Source organism: Arvicanthis niloticus, chromosome 1 (genome assembly GCF_011762505.2).
Source record: "Arvicanthis niloticus isolate mArvNil1 chromosome 1, mArvNil1.pat.X, whole genome shotgun sequence".
In the NCBI taxonomy this organism is placed as follows: domain Eukaryota; kingdom Metazoa; phylum Chordata; class Mammalia; order Rodentia; family Muridae; genus Arvicanthis; species Arvicanthis niloticus.
This window is the reverse complement of record NC_047658.1, coordinates 70540768-70559194: the sequence shown is the minus strand read 5'-3', so window position 1 is coordinate 70559194 and position 18427 is coordinate 70540768. Positions and strand designations below refer to the sequence as shown.

Below are 18427 nucleotides of genomic sequence, written 5' to 3'. Positions count from 1 at the left end.
AGATCTCCAAAATTTAGTTTGACATTGACCAAAAGCAAGGTGAGTTAATTGATGGTAGAAGAATTAACAGATGGCTAAATGCAGAATAAAGCAAACATACTAAATGTCAGGATTCAAATGAAGGGTATCAGAGCATTAATTGTAATTGTAATATTCTTCCAACTTTGCTAGATAAAAATATTCAAAAAACAACAAAGCATATTTACACTTTATCATCTACAGTATATCAGTTGAAGAATAGAATACAAAATACTTAAATATATAAAAAAAAATCTGAAATGTGCCAAATTTAATTCAGAATATTCAAATGCTCTGAATTATCAACACAAAGATACAAAGAAGTCACCAACAGCAAAGAATAATACAAAATAAAAACAAAGAAACACAGTATTCTTGGGGTGGAGTTGGGGGGCTTTGAAAGCAAAGACCCAGTTATCTAGAACCCTGAACACAGATTTAAATCCCCAATTTAAAATCTGTTCTACCTAGGTAGATGTACAACTGTAATTCCAGTACACAAGGGGCTAAGGTGTTGAGAATCCTGAGTTCAAGGCCAGCCTGAGATATAAGTAAAATCTTGTCTCAAAAAAAAAAAAAAAGAATAGGAGAAGGAATGTGGGAGGGGGTGACCAAAGGGGAGGGCAGTGAGCAGGATGTAAAGTGAATAAATAAAAAATTAAATTAAATTTTAAAAGATAATAAAATAAATTTAAACCTACTTTTAAAAAAGTTCCCTGAGGGGAGCGGGGAAGGGCTGAGTTAAAAAAAAATTCCCAGTCATCCCTGCTACCGTTTACAAAATCATTCTGTTCATTTCTCCACAAACTAAGTTTTTATATATACACCCACAGGCATAGCAATGTCTTGGTACATCTTAAGAGTTTCCAAGCATTTACTAATACCCTATTTTTTTAAAGATTTTATTTTTTTTAATTTTAATCAGGAGTGTTCTATCCGCATATAGAGCCTACATGCTAGAAGAGGGCATTGGATCCCATTACAGATGGTTGTGAACCATCATGTGGTTGCTGGGAATTGAACTCAGGACCTCTGTTAGAGCAGTCAGTGCTCTTAACTGACTGCTAAGCCATCTCTCCATCTCCCTATTATCCTATCTTATAGACTGGTAACATGATCAGTTCAATGGTGATCTGTGAGCATCTGCCTCTGTATATATGAGGCTCTGGCAGACCTCTAAGGAGACAGCTGTATCAGGCTCCTGTCAGCATGCACTTCCTGACATCCACATCAGCATCTACCTTTGGTGACTGCACATGGGATGGATACCCAGGTGGAATGGTCTCCAGACGGCTCCTCCTTCAGTTTCTGTACCACACTTTGTCTCCATATTTGCTCCCATGAGTATTTTGTTACTCCTTCTAAGAAGGACTGAAGTACCCACACTTTGGTCTGCCTTCTTCATGCCATTGAACTGATCACTGAGTTCCCAAAGAAGGAGTTAGAGAGAAGACTGAAGGAGCTGAAAGGGTTTGTGGCCCCATGGGGAAAGCAACAATACCAACCAAACAGAGCTCCCAGGGTCTAAATCACCAGCCTGGGAGCACATAGGGAGGGACCCATGGCTCCAGCTGTATATGTAGAGGAGGATGGCCTTGTAGAGCATAGGTGGGAGAGGAAATCCTTGGTCCCATGAAGGCTGGACACCCAGTGTTGGGGAATTTGAAGGTGGGGAGGTGAAAGTGGGAGGTGGGTGGGGGCACATCCTCATAGAAGCAGGAGGAGGGGGATGAGATAAGGGGTTCCTGGGCAGAGGGGGAATGGGGTAAGAGGATAAAATCTGAAATGTAAATAAAATATCCAATTTTTTTAAAAAGCATTAAAAAAAATAGGCTGGTAACATGAAGCATAAGGTAGTTAAGGCCTGAGGTTACAAAGCCACTAACACAGCTAATAATCAAACCCCATAGTCTTTATCAGGCTATATTCTCAACTTAGAAAACTTTTATTCTTCAGAATTCCACTTTTTGTTCTTTTTGGTTTTTTGAGACAGCAAGTCTCTGTGTAACCATGACTGGCCTTGACCTCAGAGACCCACCTGCCTCTGCCTCTGCCTCTGCCTCTGCCTCTGCCTCCTAGTGCTGAGATTAAAGAGATATGCCATCATTGCCCATCCAGAATTCCACTTTAACAGCTAAATTTTCTAATGCATAAAATCTAAAAATATCTAAGATAAGTTTCAGGTAAGGAATTGAACCAAACAGCCCAGAGGACTTCAATGTATATGATCAAGTGTACAATCATGTTCCACAGTAATGAACCCTGAGTGTCACAGGCACAGGGTCTTTCTGCCCTCATCATTACTAGTACAAATTGTTCCTCATGACTTGTCAGGTTGCCAGCATAAATTTATGAACAAGCAACTGTATTTTCTCTCATACTATAGTCATTTAGAGATACTACTTGATTACAAGCCCTTTGAAGATAAATTTTTATCTACTTAAATATTAACTTAAGAAACCATGTGCTCATATTTATTAAACACTCACTGAATTGTAATGTTCACCATTTGCTTGGATAAATAACATTTGTTAATACTTAATTAAAAACAAGTGTCTTGAGTCAATGTTTGATGAATTTTTATTAGTTTTATAAAAATTAAGAGCATAATTCTATTAAATTGTATGAAATATTTTTTTAAATGATGAAAGGTAAGCCATTATATGGATAAGAAAACTGGATCCTAAAACAAAAAAGATTTACAAACTACTTAAATCAAGATGGTTTACCAGGTAAAAGCATTTGGCTGCACAAACCTGACAACCTGAGTTTGATCCATAGAGCCCATGTGCCCGAGTTAGAGTTTCTACTGCTGTGACAAAACACTGTGACCAAAAACAATTTGGAGAGGATAGGGTTTATTTCTACTTATAACTCTCAGGTCACATTCTATTGCTGAGGAATTATTTTTATTTTATGTATAGATGTTTTGTCTGCATGTATGTGTACCATGTGACAGTCAGAAGAGGGCATCAGATCACCTGGGACTGGCTTTACAGATGGTTATAAGCTGCCGTGTGGGTGCTGGGAAACAAATCTAGGTCCTCTTAATCACTGGGACATCTCTACAGCTCCTGGTCCTGTCATTAGTAGTAGTAGTAGTAGTAGCAGCAGCAGCAGCAGCAGCAGCAGCAGCAGCAGCAGCAGCAGCAGCAGCAGCAGCAGCAGCAGCAAACCAATAAATGGATAGATGGACAAATAGGATAAATAGGATGCTAGTCTCTATTGGCAATAATCTTATTTACTGGGAGGGCTTTAAAGTTGTAATAATTTAGTGGCTTTGTTTGTTTAATCTGCTTGAAGCTATTAATAGACAGGAATGGGTGTTCTCATCATTCTGAATCTCTAGATAAAATTCTAAAGTCCCTGAAACATCCATGAGAAATTTCTGGTGCTTCCTGGTGCTTTCAGCTATTAAGCAATCTCAGAGGAATAAATGACACAGTTTAGTTTAGATTCCAATCTCTGATTAAAATAAGAAATACAAACAAACATCAAAATTATATAGAATTTAGGATTTAGAAAAGGTAGATAGATACTTAAGGTTTAACTAGTTTTTACTTACTCAGAATTTACAAAGTTAAACTGTGAAAGGAAAAAGAAAAACTATGAATATGAAAGATTGACTCATTAGAAACTGACTCCTGTAGTCTACAGACAGTGACAGAGAAAAAAAGAGTGTACATTGTTTTTGTTTGTTTGTTTGGTTGGTTGGTTGGTTTTTCGAGGCAGAGTTCCTCTGTGTAGTCCTGGCTGTCCTGGAACTCAGTCTGTAGACCAGGCTGGCCTCTAACTCAGAAATCCACCTGCCTCTGCCTCCCAAGTGCTGGGATTAAAGGCGTGCACCACCAGAATGTATGTTTTTAACCAGAAACTAAGGCTCAAACTGTACCAGGGCCACTTTTCTGAACCTACATCTTCAATTTTTAAGTGAGATAATATTCCAGATCTAATAGTGACAGTGTAATGATTTTAAATACAATAATGGTGAAAAGCTGCCTCTGAGGTTAAGAATACATACTCCTCTTATAGAAGACATGAGTTCCGTTCCCAACACCTGTATCAGAGAATTCATAACTGCCTGTAACTTCAGCTCCAGTGAACTCAATTGCACCCAGGGACACCTACACACATAATTAAAACTAAAACATAAAAAATAGTCTTGGGGCTGGAGAGTGTATTCAGAGGTTAAAAACACTTGGTGCTCTTATAAAGGTCTCAGGTTTGATTTTCAGCATCTATACAGTTGCCCACAATCATCTGTAACTCCAGTTCCAGGGCACTGGAACCTCCTTGGTTACCAGGCAAACACGTGGTGCACAAACGTATGTGCAGGCAAAACACTCTTATACATAAAACAAAATAAATCTTGCTGGGTATGGTGCACACGCCTTTAATCCCAGCATTCAGGAAACAGAGACAGGCAGATCTCTGTGAGTTTAAGGCCAATCTAATCTACATAGCTTCAGTGCAGTCAGAGATATGTAGCGAGACTCCATCTCAAAAAATAAAATAATATAAATCTTTTAAAAACAAATATTTAGGAGAGGGACTAGAAGGAGAATAGAAAGGGTAAACTGTAACAGAGATATAAAAAACCCTAAATTAAAAAAAAATACAAAATAATAAAAATGAACAAAAATAGATAAAATAGTGGTATGTTCATCTACTCCAATAACTGGATCATCACTATTAACTTAGTAGTTAGCATGTTTTCAATTACATTGTACAGGTAGTTACACTAAGAAGTTCAAACTGCTAGGAAAATCATACTGAGCTATATATATGGTTCCACAGAGCTGCTAAAAGAAAACTCCAATAACGGGTGTTTTCAAGACAAGAAAAATGTGTGCTTTCCTAGTTCCAGAAGTTAGAAGTCTGAAACTGCAGCATTCTTTGCAGAATGAGAGAATCTGTTTGGGCATCTTTATTGTTACATGGGGATAGCCAGTTGCCCTTGACATTCCTGATTCACAAGACTCCTCACTCCAGCTTCTGTCTCTATCTTCACATGCCTTTCTTCATTCTGTGATTCTCTATGTATGAATGTCCCCACTTAGGACACCAGTCACTGGATTATGGTCAGCCTACTCTCACCCATCTGTAAAGTTATCCTTCCAGATAAGGTCACATTCACATGTTCTGCTAGACAGAGTTTAGAGTCCCACTACCAACCCACTACAAAACTTAACTTGCTTTCAAGAATGCATAAAATAATTTAAAATTAAGTCACCCCTAAACTAAAGCATTTTAAAATGACTATATGACTTGAGGTCTTTACTTATCTCACTGTACACTTTGATTCCTATTACTGAAGCTACTGTACAATAAGTTGTCTAACTTGTAACTATAGCAAGAAAACATGAAGTGTACACATAAAGATACTGATTACTACTTACTATGCTAAAGCTGAATTGCTTCTATGTCTTAAATGAAATTATAAAATAATCAAAATGATTAAGAAAGACGCTGTAAGTAAAAAAGGTGTTAGCCTATCAGAGCATGACCTTAGGACAATGTGACTGAGATACACTGTTCCATAGAAATCCATAGGCAAATATACAAAGAAAATAATTGATTAAGAAAACATCTGAAGCCCAGCATGGTGGCGCATGTCTTAAATCCCAGCACATAGGCTCTAAGAGTTCAAGGCCAGCCTGATCTACAAATAGAATTATATGACAACCTGGACTATTACAGAGATGCTCCGTCTTGAAAAAACAAAACAATAGAAAACATCTGAATAAAAAAAGAAAAAAATAACAAAAAAAAAAAAACATAAGCAAAGAAGCGAAAAAAAAAATCTGAGTTCTTTATATATTTTAGATATTAGCCCTCTATCAGATTAGTGAATCAGGGTTAGTGAAGATTTTTTTCCCAATCTGTAGGTTGCCAATTTGTCTTATTGACCATGTCCTTTGCCTTACAGACGTTTTCCAGTTTAATGAGGTCTCATTTATCAATTCTTGATTTTAGAGCATGAGCCATTGGAGTTCTGTTTAGGAATTTCCCTCTGTGCCAATGAGTTCAAGGCTCTGTCCCACATTCTCTTCTATTAGATTCAGTGTATCTGATTTTATGTTGAGGTCCTTGATGCACATAGACTTGAGCTTTGTGCAAGGTGACAAATATGGGTCTATTTTCATTTTTCTACATATAGACAGCCAGTTAGACCAGCACCATTTATTGAAGATGTTTTTTTTTCCATTGTATATTCGTGGCGTCTTTGTCAAAGATCAAGTGTCCATAAGTGTGTGGTTTTATTTCTGGGTCTTCAATTCTATTCCATTGATTAACCTGTCTGTCTCTGTACCAATACCATGCAGTTTTTATCACTATTGCTCTGTAGTAAAGCTTGAGGTCAGGGATGGTGATTCTCCCAGCCATTCTTTTATTATTAGGAATTGTTTTCACTAGTCTGGGTTTTTTGTCTTTCCAGATGAATTTGACAATTGTCTTTCCATGTCTTTGAAAAATTGTGTTGGGATTTTGATGGGGATTGCATTGAATCTGTAGATTACCTTTGGTAGGATGGCCATTTTTACTATATTAATTCTGCCAATCCATGAGCATGGGCGATCTCTCCATTTTCTGAGATATTCTTCAATTTCTTTCTTGAGAGACTTGAAGTTACTGTCATACAGGTCTTTCACTTGTTTGGTTAGAGTTACCCCAAGATATTTTATATTATTTGTGGCTATTGTGAAGGGAGTTGTTTCCCTAATTTCTTTCTTAGCCTGTTTATCACTTGTATAAAGGAAGGCTACTGATTTATTTGAGTTAATTTTATATTCGGCCACTTTGCTGAAGTTGTTTAAGGACTCAAAGGAAGGGACCTTAAATAAAATGCTAGACAGTAGGGAGAGGGAACTTAGAGCCCACCTCCAGCAGGAAGACAGGGGCATCAAATGAGGGGTGGCGTTGCCATCCCACAGTCAAAACTGACCCATAATTGTTCCTGTTTGAAAGAACTACAGGGATGGAAATGGAGAGAGGCCTGAGGAAAAGAAGGTCCAGGGACAGGCCCAAAGTGGGATCCAGCTCAAAGGGAGGTTCCAAGGCCAAACACTATTACTGAGGCTATGGAGCAATCACAAAAAGGGACCTATCATGACTGTCCTCCAAAAGACCCAACAAGCAGCTGAAAGAGTCAGATGCAGATATTTGCACCCAACCAATGGACAGAAGCTACTGACCCCTGTGGTTGAATTGGGGGAAAGCTGGAAGAAGCTGAGGAGGGGTCAACCCTGTAGGTGGACCAGCAGTCTCAGTTAATCTGGACCCCCGAGATCTCTCAAACACTGGACCACCAAAAAGACAACATACACCAGCTGATATGAGGCCCCCAACACACACACAGCAGAGGACTGCAGGGTCTGTGTTCAATCAGAGATGGTGCACCTAACCCTCAAGAGACTGGAGGCCCCAGAGAGTTTAGAGGTCTGATTGGGGGTGGGGAGGAGGAGTGGGGATAGCCTCTTGGAGACAAGGGGTGGGTTGGAGGTATGGGATGTGGAACAGTTGGAGGGTGGGCGGGGGGGGGGGGATAAAAATCTGGAGTGTAAAGAAATAATTTTTAAAAGGGCAAAACCCGAAAACCCCATCTGAACTAGCTGTATAAGAACGCAGTTAAACTACTGAAGCACAGCCCCGCCACTGTAATCACTCCTGCACTCACATGGTATTCTGAGGAAGAAGAGGTGCTCAAGAGCATAGGCTGGGCTCGGGACACAGGGCATTCTCATTTACGCATTCACTTTCCAAGTGTTCAGTTCAGTTATACAGTAGCTTTTTAATGGATCTGTTGGCTCATTTGTGGATTAAATAGCACTTTAATTGAACCCTGACAAGATAGATAAGTGGCTTTAAAAGAGTCCAAAAGAAACACTGACTAAAGTAAATATTAATAATCCAAATAAAAGCAAATAGCAAATCTGTTACTTTGCTACAAACAGCTTACAGCAGCAACATAAAGTAGACCTAATGACATCTGATAAAATCTGACAAAGAAAACTAAGTATTCATATTTAAAATATAAAAGGATTATAACAGGAAGCCATTAAAAGATGGAGAAAATATATTTCATTCTTTATAAAGATTTTTTTCTTAAGCTTCATATATAGATTATAATATTTACAATATATTAGTATATAGGAAATATATATAACTTAGAAATAAAAATGTTTCTATCATTTTAAAATCTTCACTGACAAAATATACAATCAAAATATGGGTATTGGAAGTATACAGCTCCGAAGCACAGTAATTGCCCTGCACATGCAAGGCTGAGTTTAATTCCCAAAACCAACAAAAGGAAGAGGAGGAAGAGGAGAAAGAGGAAGAGAAAGAGAATGAAGAGGAGGAAGAAGAAAAAGGAGTTGATGGGTGATGGGGGGGGAACAAAGTGGGGAGAAGTCAATCCTTACTCAGATAATCCTACAAGACAGGAAGAAATATCTATTAAAAACAATGAACTCTGAACACATAAAGGGCAAATACTGTGATTCAACTTATGTAAAATATCCAGAGTGGGGATATTTTATAGGCATAAAGTATGATGAGATATATCAAGGGCAAGGAAAAGAAACAGTGGGGAATTATCTAACACATATAGATTCTGTTTGAAGTAATATTGATATTCTGAAAATGATAATGGTGGTTTTACAACACTGTACAATTTACTGAACAATGCACTTAAAATGGCCCAAATAGGAAATTTTGTCACATATTCATTTCACCATTATTTTAAAATTTAGGTCATAAGATCTTCCTTCCCAAATAACCCTCATCAAATTCACTTGTCAATTCATATTATATGCCTTTTAAACAGTCTGATTCATGAGCATGTTTACAGAGTAACTTGAGGCAGCTAATTATTATATTACCAAGTTACATGAATAGATTGTGTGTCCCTTCATTTTACTGAGACATCTCCTCCAAATAAAATGATAAATTTGAGTTTCTGGACTCAAAATCTTAAATATCAGTACTCTCAGACATTACATAAAGAGATGGATTCCTGCTGGACATGGTGGCAAAAGTCTTTAATCCCAACACTTGGAAGGCAGAGGCAGGCATATCTCAGAGAGAGAGAGAGACAGACAGACAGACAGAGACACAGGGACAGACAGAAATTTTATAACTGGTGTGTCTATCTCTGTCTCTCTCTGTCTCTATATCCCTAAATGTAATCTTTTCAAAAATTATTTTGTGTCTCCCAAGATTCTCAAGTTCATCTATAATCAATAATGAAAGGGGAAAAAAAACATGACTATGGCAAATTTGTTTCTTCAACTTTGTTTGAATGAACCAATTTAGCACTTTAGAGCTCAGAGTGCTAATTATAACATGATAAAACAATTTAGTTTTACCCTATTTTATTGCCATTACTAGAAATTAATAATTTTTAAAACCTGAAACTATATTTTCATTCACTGAATAAACATTCAGCAAACATTTAACAGTGTAATAGAACAGTAAATGAGATGATATATACAGTAAGCTATGACAGGGACACATTAGAGAATTCTCAAATCCAGAGCAGCAGAGGACATCCTAAGGTAGGATGACATTGGATCTGCATCTTGAATGGCACAATGAAACCACTCAGGGAAATGCAGAATGGTCTTTGTAACACACACACACACACACACACACACACACACACACACACACAAAACAAATGAACATAACTAAAAAATAGAGACAGGGTCTTACTAAATAGTCCTGGCCATACTGCAAGTCAACACATAGACCAGGCCAGCTTGTAACTCAAGAGATCCTCCTACCTATGCCTCCCAAGTGCAATGATTAAAGGTGTGTACCACCATACCTCAATATAAGTATTCTTAAAATATATATAAAACACATTAACTAAAAATGTGTGAACATAACTAGTAGAATATCTAATAAAAATGTTTTCCAGCAGAAAAATTGGGGGATAGCTTCAGTAGCCTTCAAGATTTGTATTTAAGGAGCTGGAGACACAGCTCAGTGGTTAAGAACATTTGTTGCTTTTCCAGAGAGAACTTGGATTTGGTACCCTAAACCCACAAAGCAGCCTACAACTATCATTAGCTCCATATCCAGAGGATCTGATACCCCTTTGTGGCGTACACAGGCATCAGGCACAGGGCACATATATGGTACACAGGAAAAACATCCATACACATAAAATAAAAATAAATAAATCTTAGAAAAAATATTTTTAACAAAATTTGTTAGTTACATAATTCTTCCATGATAACAGCTGTTCTTGTCTCATTTTCAAGTAGAATAATCACTTATATCTTATTTTTCAGATTACCTACCAGCCAGAAGAGTAATTTCTACTCCATTTCCATAGACCTTACACTATCCATCACTAGGGTTGATAGGTCTGATGACTCAGACCTATTATCCCACTTTTGAGGAAACAGACAGACTACTTACTGGGAATAAGAGGACAGGCTGGGGTACACAGTGAATTGGGCCAGCCTGAGCTACACTAAGAGGTCCTGTCTCAAAAATAAATAAAATAAGTGAAGTTTCCTGGTTGTACTCTTTTTTTTTTTTAATTAACTGTTGTTAACTGTTAACACTTTAAAAATTCTGGCAATCTAAAAACAATGACGATTTGTCCACAATGACAAAAACTCATGAATACAGAACAGATATGTTTACTTCTCTCCCAAATAATCCTGACTAACAGAATGCTTAATATATTAACCAGCTATTATATTAAACCTTGCTTATATTATCAGAAATCCTATCCTAAAGTCAATTCTACCTCATTTCCACCAAGATCAAATACCTCTAGAGGCCAAGCTCCTGTTCTGTGTTCCTACAAGAGTCATTCATAGGTTTTTTTTTTTTTTTTTAAATGAATGCAAATGTTACCACTGGTTCAAAGGCTAGCCTGAATAAAAATAATACCATTCGAGGAAGTGGTTTTAAATGTGTTTAATTATACCACCTAACTGATAATACTATTCATATTGTCATTTCTGCTTTTTTCTCACCATTGTAGTATTTTCTGGTGACTTGTCTGTCTCTAGTAAATTCAAACCTGATTTCCTAAGAACTTATAATTTAGCTAAGACATCCTTTGTCATTTCCAAAAAATTAAAACCAAGAGTATAAAAATATACCAGAAAAAAAAGGTTTGTAGGGCTACGGGTGTAGTTGAGTTGGTAGAGTGCTTGGCTAACATGCACCAAGCCCTGTGGCTACAATCCTCAACAGGGCTTAAGACAGGTATGGTGGTACACACCTGCAATCCCAGTCTAAGATGGAGGGAGGAGGCTCAGAAGTTCAAGGTCATCCTTGGCTATACAGTGAGTTGGATGCCAGCCTTAATCTATCTTAGTTAATTATATTAGAGAGACAATTACACAACTGAAGTCTATGTACAGAGGTGAGATTAAAGAAATTAAAACAAAGAAAGAAGTTTTGATCAATTAGAGAAAAAGACTCAAACTCAATTCATAGAATCAAATAACAAATGAATGAAAACATAGGTAGACTAATATACCTAATAAAAAAGAAGAGAGCCGCTGACACCATGCTGCCTCTCACCAAGCTCCAGCCCAAGAAGGGCGACCAGTAACGAGGTGCTCATAGCCTGGCTTGTATAAAGTGTATTGCCAGCAAATCCACTGGTGATAAAACACACACACACACACACACACAAACTGGCTATAAAAAACATTCACAGGAGTGCCCCCTCTACTGCAGGGTGAAGAAACCTCATCACCACAGCCCGAGTACTGTGGCACTCCCTGGATTCAGTGCTATCAGAAGCCCACTGAGCTTGAGTCATAAGCTCCCTTCCAACATCTGCTGTGAGAAATTGCTCAGGACTTCAAAACAAATCTGTGCTTCCAGAGTACAGCTATCAGTCCTTTGTAAGGAGGCAAGTGAAGCCTACCTAGCTGGACTTTTTAAAGATACCAACCTAATATGCCAAAATTGTATACAATAATATGTATATCCAGCTAGCAGGCTGCATACACAGAGAACTTACATAAGAGTCCCACTATGAAAGGAAACATTTCATTCTCAAAAAAAAAAGTTTTTCCTCTTCTTTCTGTTTTCAGTAGTTCTGAATGTTAGTTACTTTTTTCATGGGATTAAAAGTACCTAACTATATGACTGTAAATGGAAAAAAACGGGACAAAAATCAAGTAATGACAGTTTTTCTGTTCTCATTTGTGTGTGATTTTTTTTAATACAAATGCGAGATGTAAATGCAACATAGTAATGCAAGTCAAAATGTTTCAGTGAAGGCATTTCAACAGTTTCAATTTATGACAATTATAAATAAACCTATTAGATTTTTCTGGGGGAAAAAGGAGCAAGAAATTAAAAGCATAAAAATTAAAATAAACATCGCACACACTGTTAGTCCTAACAGTCAGAGGTTAAGGCAGGAGGAGTATGAGTTAGCCTGGTCTACATATCGAGAGCCTATATTTAAAACAAATAGGAGGGGAGGGAACAGAGGAGGGAGGGAACACTATCTACAAGAGTTCTGGCCTAAGTGCTTCCCTTTTTCTACTCCTATGTTATGCCCGACTAACCACTAAATTCATTATTAGAAACAGATTCTGGGGAAAAAAAGGAATAGGAGCAGAATAAGCAATTATTTTTTACTCATTTCTTTTAAAAATGTGCTATAGAACAGCCATGGAAAGATGAAAGACTAGCAAATCTATTTACCCAGAAAGAGCAAATTTACTCACATCTACAATTTCTTCTTTTAACACAGATTACAACTTTAAAAATTAAACTATATAAAATTAGACAATCTTACTTAGACAAAGTTAGCCTGTTCCTTCCAATTGTATTTTCTAACACCTATTTAAGCCAAAAAAAAAAAAAAAAGGATAATACGATAGTCATTTTAAAAGCATCAACATGAATATAAAAGTAACTTCCTCAATTTTGTTCTGATGGGTTTTCTATCATAGTAGTTGCCCTGTCTCCTTATTCACAAAATGAGATGGAAGAAAAAAAGGCTTCAAGTATAGTTTCTCTAATAGCACAGAAAAGCTAACTCAATAAAGCCGAACTGATTACACTTTAAGCCTCTCTACAGATGGACTTTGCCATACACACACACACACACACACACACACACACACACACACAAAATCCTAATTCTCAAGTACCATGCTCAATTGTTGTAAATTTATTTCTTAAAAAAATAAAAACAGTTTAAAAAAAAAAAAAAAAAAAAAAAAAAGCTCTAGGTGTCGGAGGGTGATATTACAGGGTAACTGCCAGCATGAGTATGTTTATTCTGCTTGTCCTTCAGTAAGGAGCCGCCCTTAAAAGTCCACAATCTTTTCCTGTTCTTTCTCTCCAACCACAATAACCTTTTGTATCCTTCCTTCACTAGCAACATTCTGCCAAAGACTACAGGAAGTACATTAATACACAGAAGTTGCCTGCAGCAATTTCAGCTAGAGTGCTGCAAATAAATTTACAAACACTTTAGTGACTAGCCATCTTCAAGCCAGACTTGATTTTACCTTAAGATTTAGTGCTAGTTGGCCATCTTCTAGGGCTACTTCATTTGCAGAGATCAATTTGTTATGTTAGTATAAACACACATGCGAGTCATCTATTATTTCTGAAGAATTACAAAGTGAACTTCACAAACCATGCTTAAAAATAAAACGTTAGAAACCATGTCTCGCAAAACCAAAAATAAATAAATAAATAAATAAATAAACAAACAAAAATAAAAATAAAACATTAATACTCCTGTAGAAAGCCAAAACTGATGTACAACCCAAAAGAGTTCATCATGCAAATTCCCAAATTCCATTAAGTGTAAATTAAATGAGAGTCAGGAGTCAGCAACATTTCTCTTTTTCTTCTTCTTTTTTGTTTTTTTTAAATTCCTAACACTGCTCTAAAGATATATTACAAGTATTGCATGTGCTTGAAGGAACATCTTTCAAGTTGCTGTCAAACAATCTATCTCAAGTTCAAATGATTTCACACTCACATTCACACAAACAGATATTGGAAAGATTCTCATTCTGTAGTACATGTTCCCCTGAAACTCATCACAAGCCTCCAAAGTACTGAAATTACAAGCATGAGCCATACTGTCTGCTGCTTCTTCTCTTAATGAAAAATTTACATTTCACTTGAAAATATAAGGCAAAAATAAAATAATTTTCACAAAAGATTAGTCAAATAGCAGTGAAGCCCAAAGACCCCACCTGTTCTCCCAGGCAGAACTTGGCTTTTTAAAATATTATAGTGTTAAAGTGACTCTTCTATATATCCTCTGAATCTCATAAATGTTCAATCTTTTGGGCACTCATCTTTTGTATAGAGAATGCCAATATTACTATTTAAAATCCCTAAGTGACATTAAAGAATGGTCATTCAACCAGGATGCCATGTCAGTGATTTTGAATAGAAAAAAATTTAGCACAGTTGACTGGAAGACTACATATACCCATAGAAAGAAGTGCAAGAACTATATCCACCCAACTCCCTTTGTGAACATTGTTATATCCATAGTATCTAGAAATGTATTTGGTGTTTTGTCAATATATGAAAAGATTTTTAAATAAACATGTAATTTTAAAATAGTATATCATTAGCGTAAGAATGTAGCAAAGTGATGGAATTTGCGTAGCATGTATTAGGCCCTGGGTTCAATCTCCAGTACCACAACTTAAATAAAATGAAACAGAATAATACCAAAAACAATGAAATGGGCCAAGCATGTGTCTTTAATCCCAGCATTTGGGAGGCAGAGGCAGAAAGATCTCTAAACAAAAGCCAGTCTATTCTACATGAGAAGTCCAAGCCAACCAGGAATATACTGGGAGACTCTGTCACAAAGAAAGAACGAAAAGAAATTAAAATTGATATATTGGGGAAAGGGAACAAATATGTATGAACATGAAACCCTTTACTTTGTATGTTAAACTAAAATTTTTAAATAAATTTGTAAAGAACAGGTAAAGTAATAAAAAAGAAAAAGTTCAAAACATAAATTAGAATTCCTCTTTTTCCTTTTTCTTTCCTTCTTTTCTATCTTTTCTTTTTCTTTCAGTGCAGATCAAAATCAAAGTCTTGCACATACTGGCCAAATACTCTGAGCTATGTTAGCAGCCACTGTTTCATGGGGGGATATAAGACAGTCTTGCTTGCTTAATTATTCACTGATCTTTTGTTTGTAAGGAGGTAGGTGTGCATGTGTGTATGAGTGTCTATGGAGATCGGAGGACTATCTCAACTGTCAGTCTCTTCTTAGTTGTGACCATGTATGCTAGGATTGCTGGCAGTGTATGTCTGGCAATTCTCTTATCCAACTCCAATCCCACTGGGAATTACAGATGCATGCTACCACATCTGGCTTGTATGTTGGTTCTGAGAATCCAAATTCAGATCATCACTTTCATACAACAAGAAATTACTCCCTGCACCATCTTTTCAACCCAATATTCCTATTTAGAGGACATACCAATAATAATATCTGAAACCGTGGAGCTCCCAAAACAGACCATTAGAAATACAATGACAGAAAGAGGTATTATCACAGGAAAGTCCCACAATAATGGCAAATGCTGAAATTTTCAACTAATTTTTAAATGTTTACATGTAGGCACTGGAGAGATAGCTCAGTGGTTAAGAGCACTGGATGCTCCTACAGAGAACCCAGGTTTGATTTCCAGCACCCATAACTGTCTATAACTCCAGTTTATAACTGTCTATAACTCAAGTCCTAGGGGATCTGATACTCTCTCAGCTTCCATAGACACCAGGCACACACACAGTACACAGAATTATGATATAGCAAAACACTAGTGCACAAAATAAAAATAATTTAAATTTTTACATGTATATATGTAATAGATAAACATATATGCCTTTTTAAAATATCTAATAGCGTAAACCAAAAATAAATGCTAAAATTAAGACAAATTCTATTTGATATTTGTCTAAGCTTTGCCAAATATTTCAGTGTCATAAAATTTCATATTTCCAGAACAGTAGCAAAATATGTCATAACAAATAGTAGAGAAAATGATTTTGGAAAATGTAAGAATCTATTATCATTATTGGAGATTCAAGCATAAAAACTGAACCATACCTATGGAAATTTCTAACCTACCACAGCCACCAAACAAATCATAAAATCTTATTAAGCTCAACATCATCTATGTATGTATGTATCTATTATCACTGCATAATCCTGAGTACTAGAGTTCAGATCCCTGGTGCCCATATAAGTATGGGAGCAGCATGGTGTCCACCTGTCTTAGCACTCTGAGATTGCAGAGGATCCCTAAACAAACTGTCTAGCTAAACTAACTGCCAGCCCTGGGTCAAGGGAGAAACCTCACCTACGATCTCCTTTATTTTAAGTAGCAATGGAACTTACTTTAAATTTTAAATGGATCAAAAAAGGGAAATTAGCTAGAACTACACAATGAGACCTTGTCTCAAAAATAAAATAAAACAAAACTAATTTTGGCAGAGGCTAATGGCACACAACTTTAATACCAGCACTCAAAAGGCAGAGGCAAGCAGATAGATCTCTGTGAGTTTGAAGCCAGCCTGTTCCACACAGACAGTTTAGGGTCAGCCAGAATGACTCAGTTACAGCTTGTCTTTTTGTCTTTTTTAAAAAAGGAACCAGACAGTATGGTAGCATACATCTTTGATCCCAGAACCCTGAAAGCAGAGGCAGACAGATCTCTGAGTTCTAGGCCAGCCTGGACTACAGAGCAAATTTCAGAGCAGCAAAGCCATAGAGAAACATTGTACTGAACAACCAAAAAATTTTTTTTCAAAGGAAACCAAAGGAAGATGGTCTTAAGTGGGCAGGCAGCTGAAGAAGACTCCAAGGTTCTCTTTGACAGGAGATATGATCTTGAGCCAAGAAGAGACATAACTAAGACAAAGACTGCAATCCCACACTCACCTGTGCATACTCTCTCTCAATAGCAGCCTTCTTCTGACTGAAAGTCCTAGAAATACAAACAAATATTAATCATCAAAAGTACAACTTTAAAACCTCATGTAAGTTTATCAACACAGCTTTAAATATTGCCTAGTAAGATATATTGGGGGGTGGGGGGGAGAGGATGTATTCCTCTTTATGAGCTCAGGAAACCACACCTGCACATTCTCTGCAGTTTTCCATAGCAGTTACAGTAACAAGTCCAAGGCCACTGGAAGTTGTGATGTAAGAATATACTTTCTGTACATGCATTATTTCAGATTCTATGGCTCATGTGCTCATATTTTAATACTTATGGCTGGGCACAAAAGTGTATGCACACAGTCACAACCAATCAAGAGACAGAGGCAGTAGAACTGCCCACAAGTTTAGAATTAGCTTAAGTAATATAGCAAAATCCCAGTCTCTATTATACTAATATATATATTATTATATAAATATAATATATGTTTAATTTATACAGTATGTATATTATATATAATTTATATATAATGTACTATTATTATTATAAAGCAAAGAAGTACACAAACTATAACTAAATGGCCAATAACAATGAAAAAAAATTTATGTGATAAATAGTTCAAAGGCTAAGAAGACAGCTCAATGGTAAAGTACTTAACATTCTGTCTAATGACCTGAGTTCAGATCCCTAGAACCCACACACATAACCTGGGTGCAATAACACATGTGCATCTATAATCAGAGCACACCCACACTGGGAAATGAGAGGCAGAAACAATAGAATCACAGGAAGTTTTAAGGCTAGCTAGCCTAGTATACACAACAGTGAACAAACCAGAGATTGTCAAGTAAGGTAGAAAACGTGAACCAAGACCTGAAGTTGTCATTTGACTTTCACACAAACACAATGGCACATATGTATCCAGCCAGAGACAGACAGACAGACAGACAGACAGACAGAGATACACACACATACACACCATAAAAAGGCTGGATGGATGGATGGATGAATGAATGGATGAATGGATGGATGGATGGATGGATGGATGGAAAGTACAGACACACATACCACACACACACATCCAAAACTTAAACAACTGGGAATGATTCTAGAAGATGGTATATTAGAAACAGCCAGGAATTTGTCACCAAACTAGACAACAATGACACTGGCAGAATCTGTCTCATGCAACAACTTTGAAACTATAGAGTCAATTGAAGGCATGTTATTTATAAGCAGTGGGGACACCTGTGAGTCCTCACCAATGCAAAAAAGAGAAAAAGAAATTCAAAACAAAAAAGATAGTAAATACTAAGAACAATTCTGTAGAAATTAATGGACTAGCAAGATGGTTCAATGAATAAAGGCACTTCTCACCAAGCCTGATGACCCGAGTTTGGTCCCTGGGGACAACATGGTAGGAGAGAACCAACTTCTGTAGTCAGTCTGTCAGTCTCTGTCGCTCCTCC

The 18427-nt window shown here is 36.8% G+C and overlaps 1 protein-coding gene across 2 annotated transcripts in view; it reads right to left on the bottom strand.

Moving 5' to 3' along the window:
- Fchsd2 (FCH and double SH3 domains 2) overlaps positions 1-18427 on the bottom strand; it is a 185586-nt gene that overhangs the window by 137211 nt on the left and 29948 nt on the right. For both annotated transcript variants that reach the window (XM_034508835.2, XM_034508846.2), the window contains exon 3: positions 16958-17003. In XM_034508835.2, coding sequence (XP_034364726.1) covers positions 16958-17003 — 46 coding nt within the window. The remainder of the gene's footprint in view (positions 1-16957; positions 17004-18427) is intronic.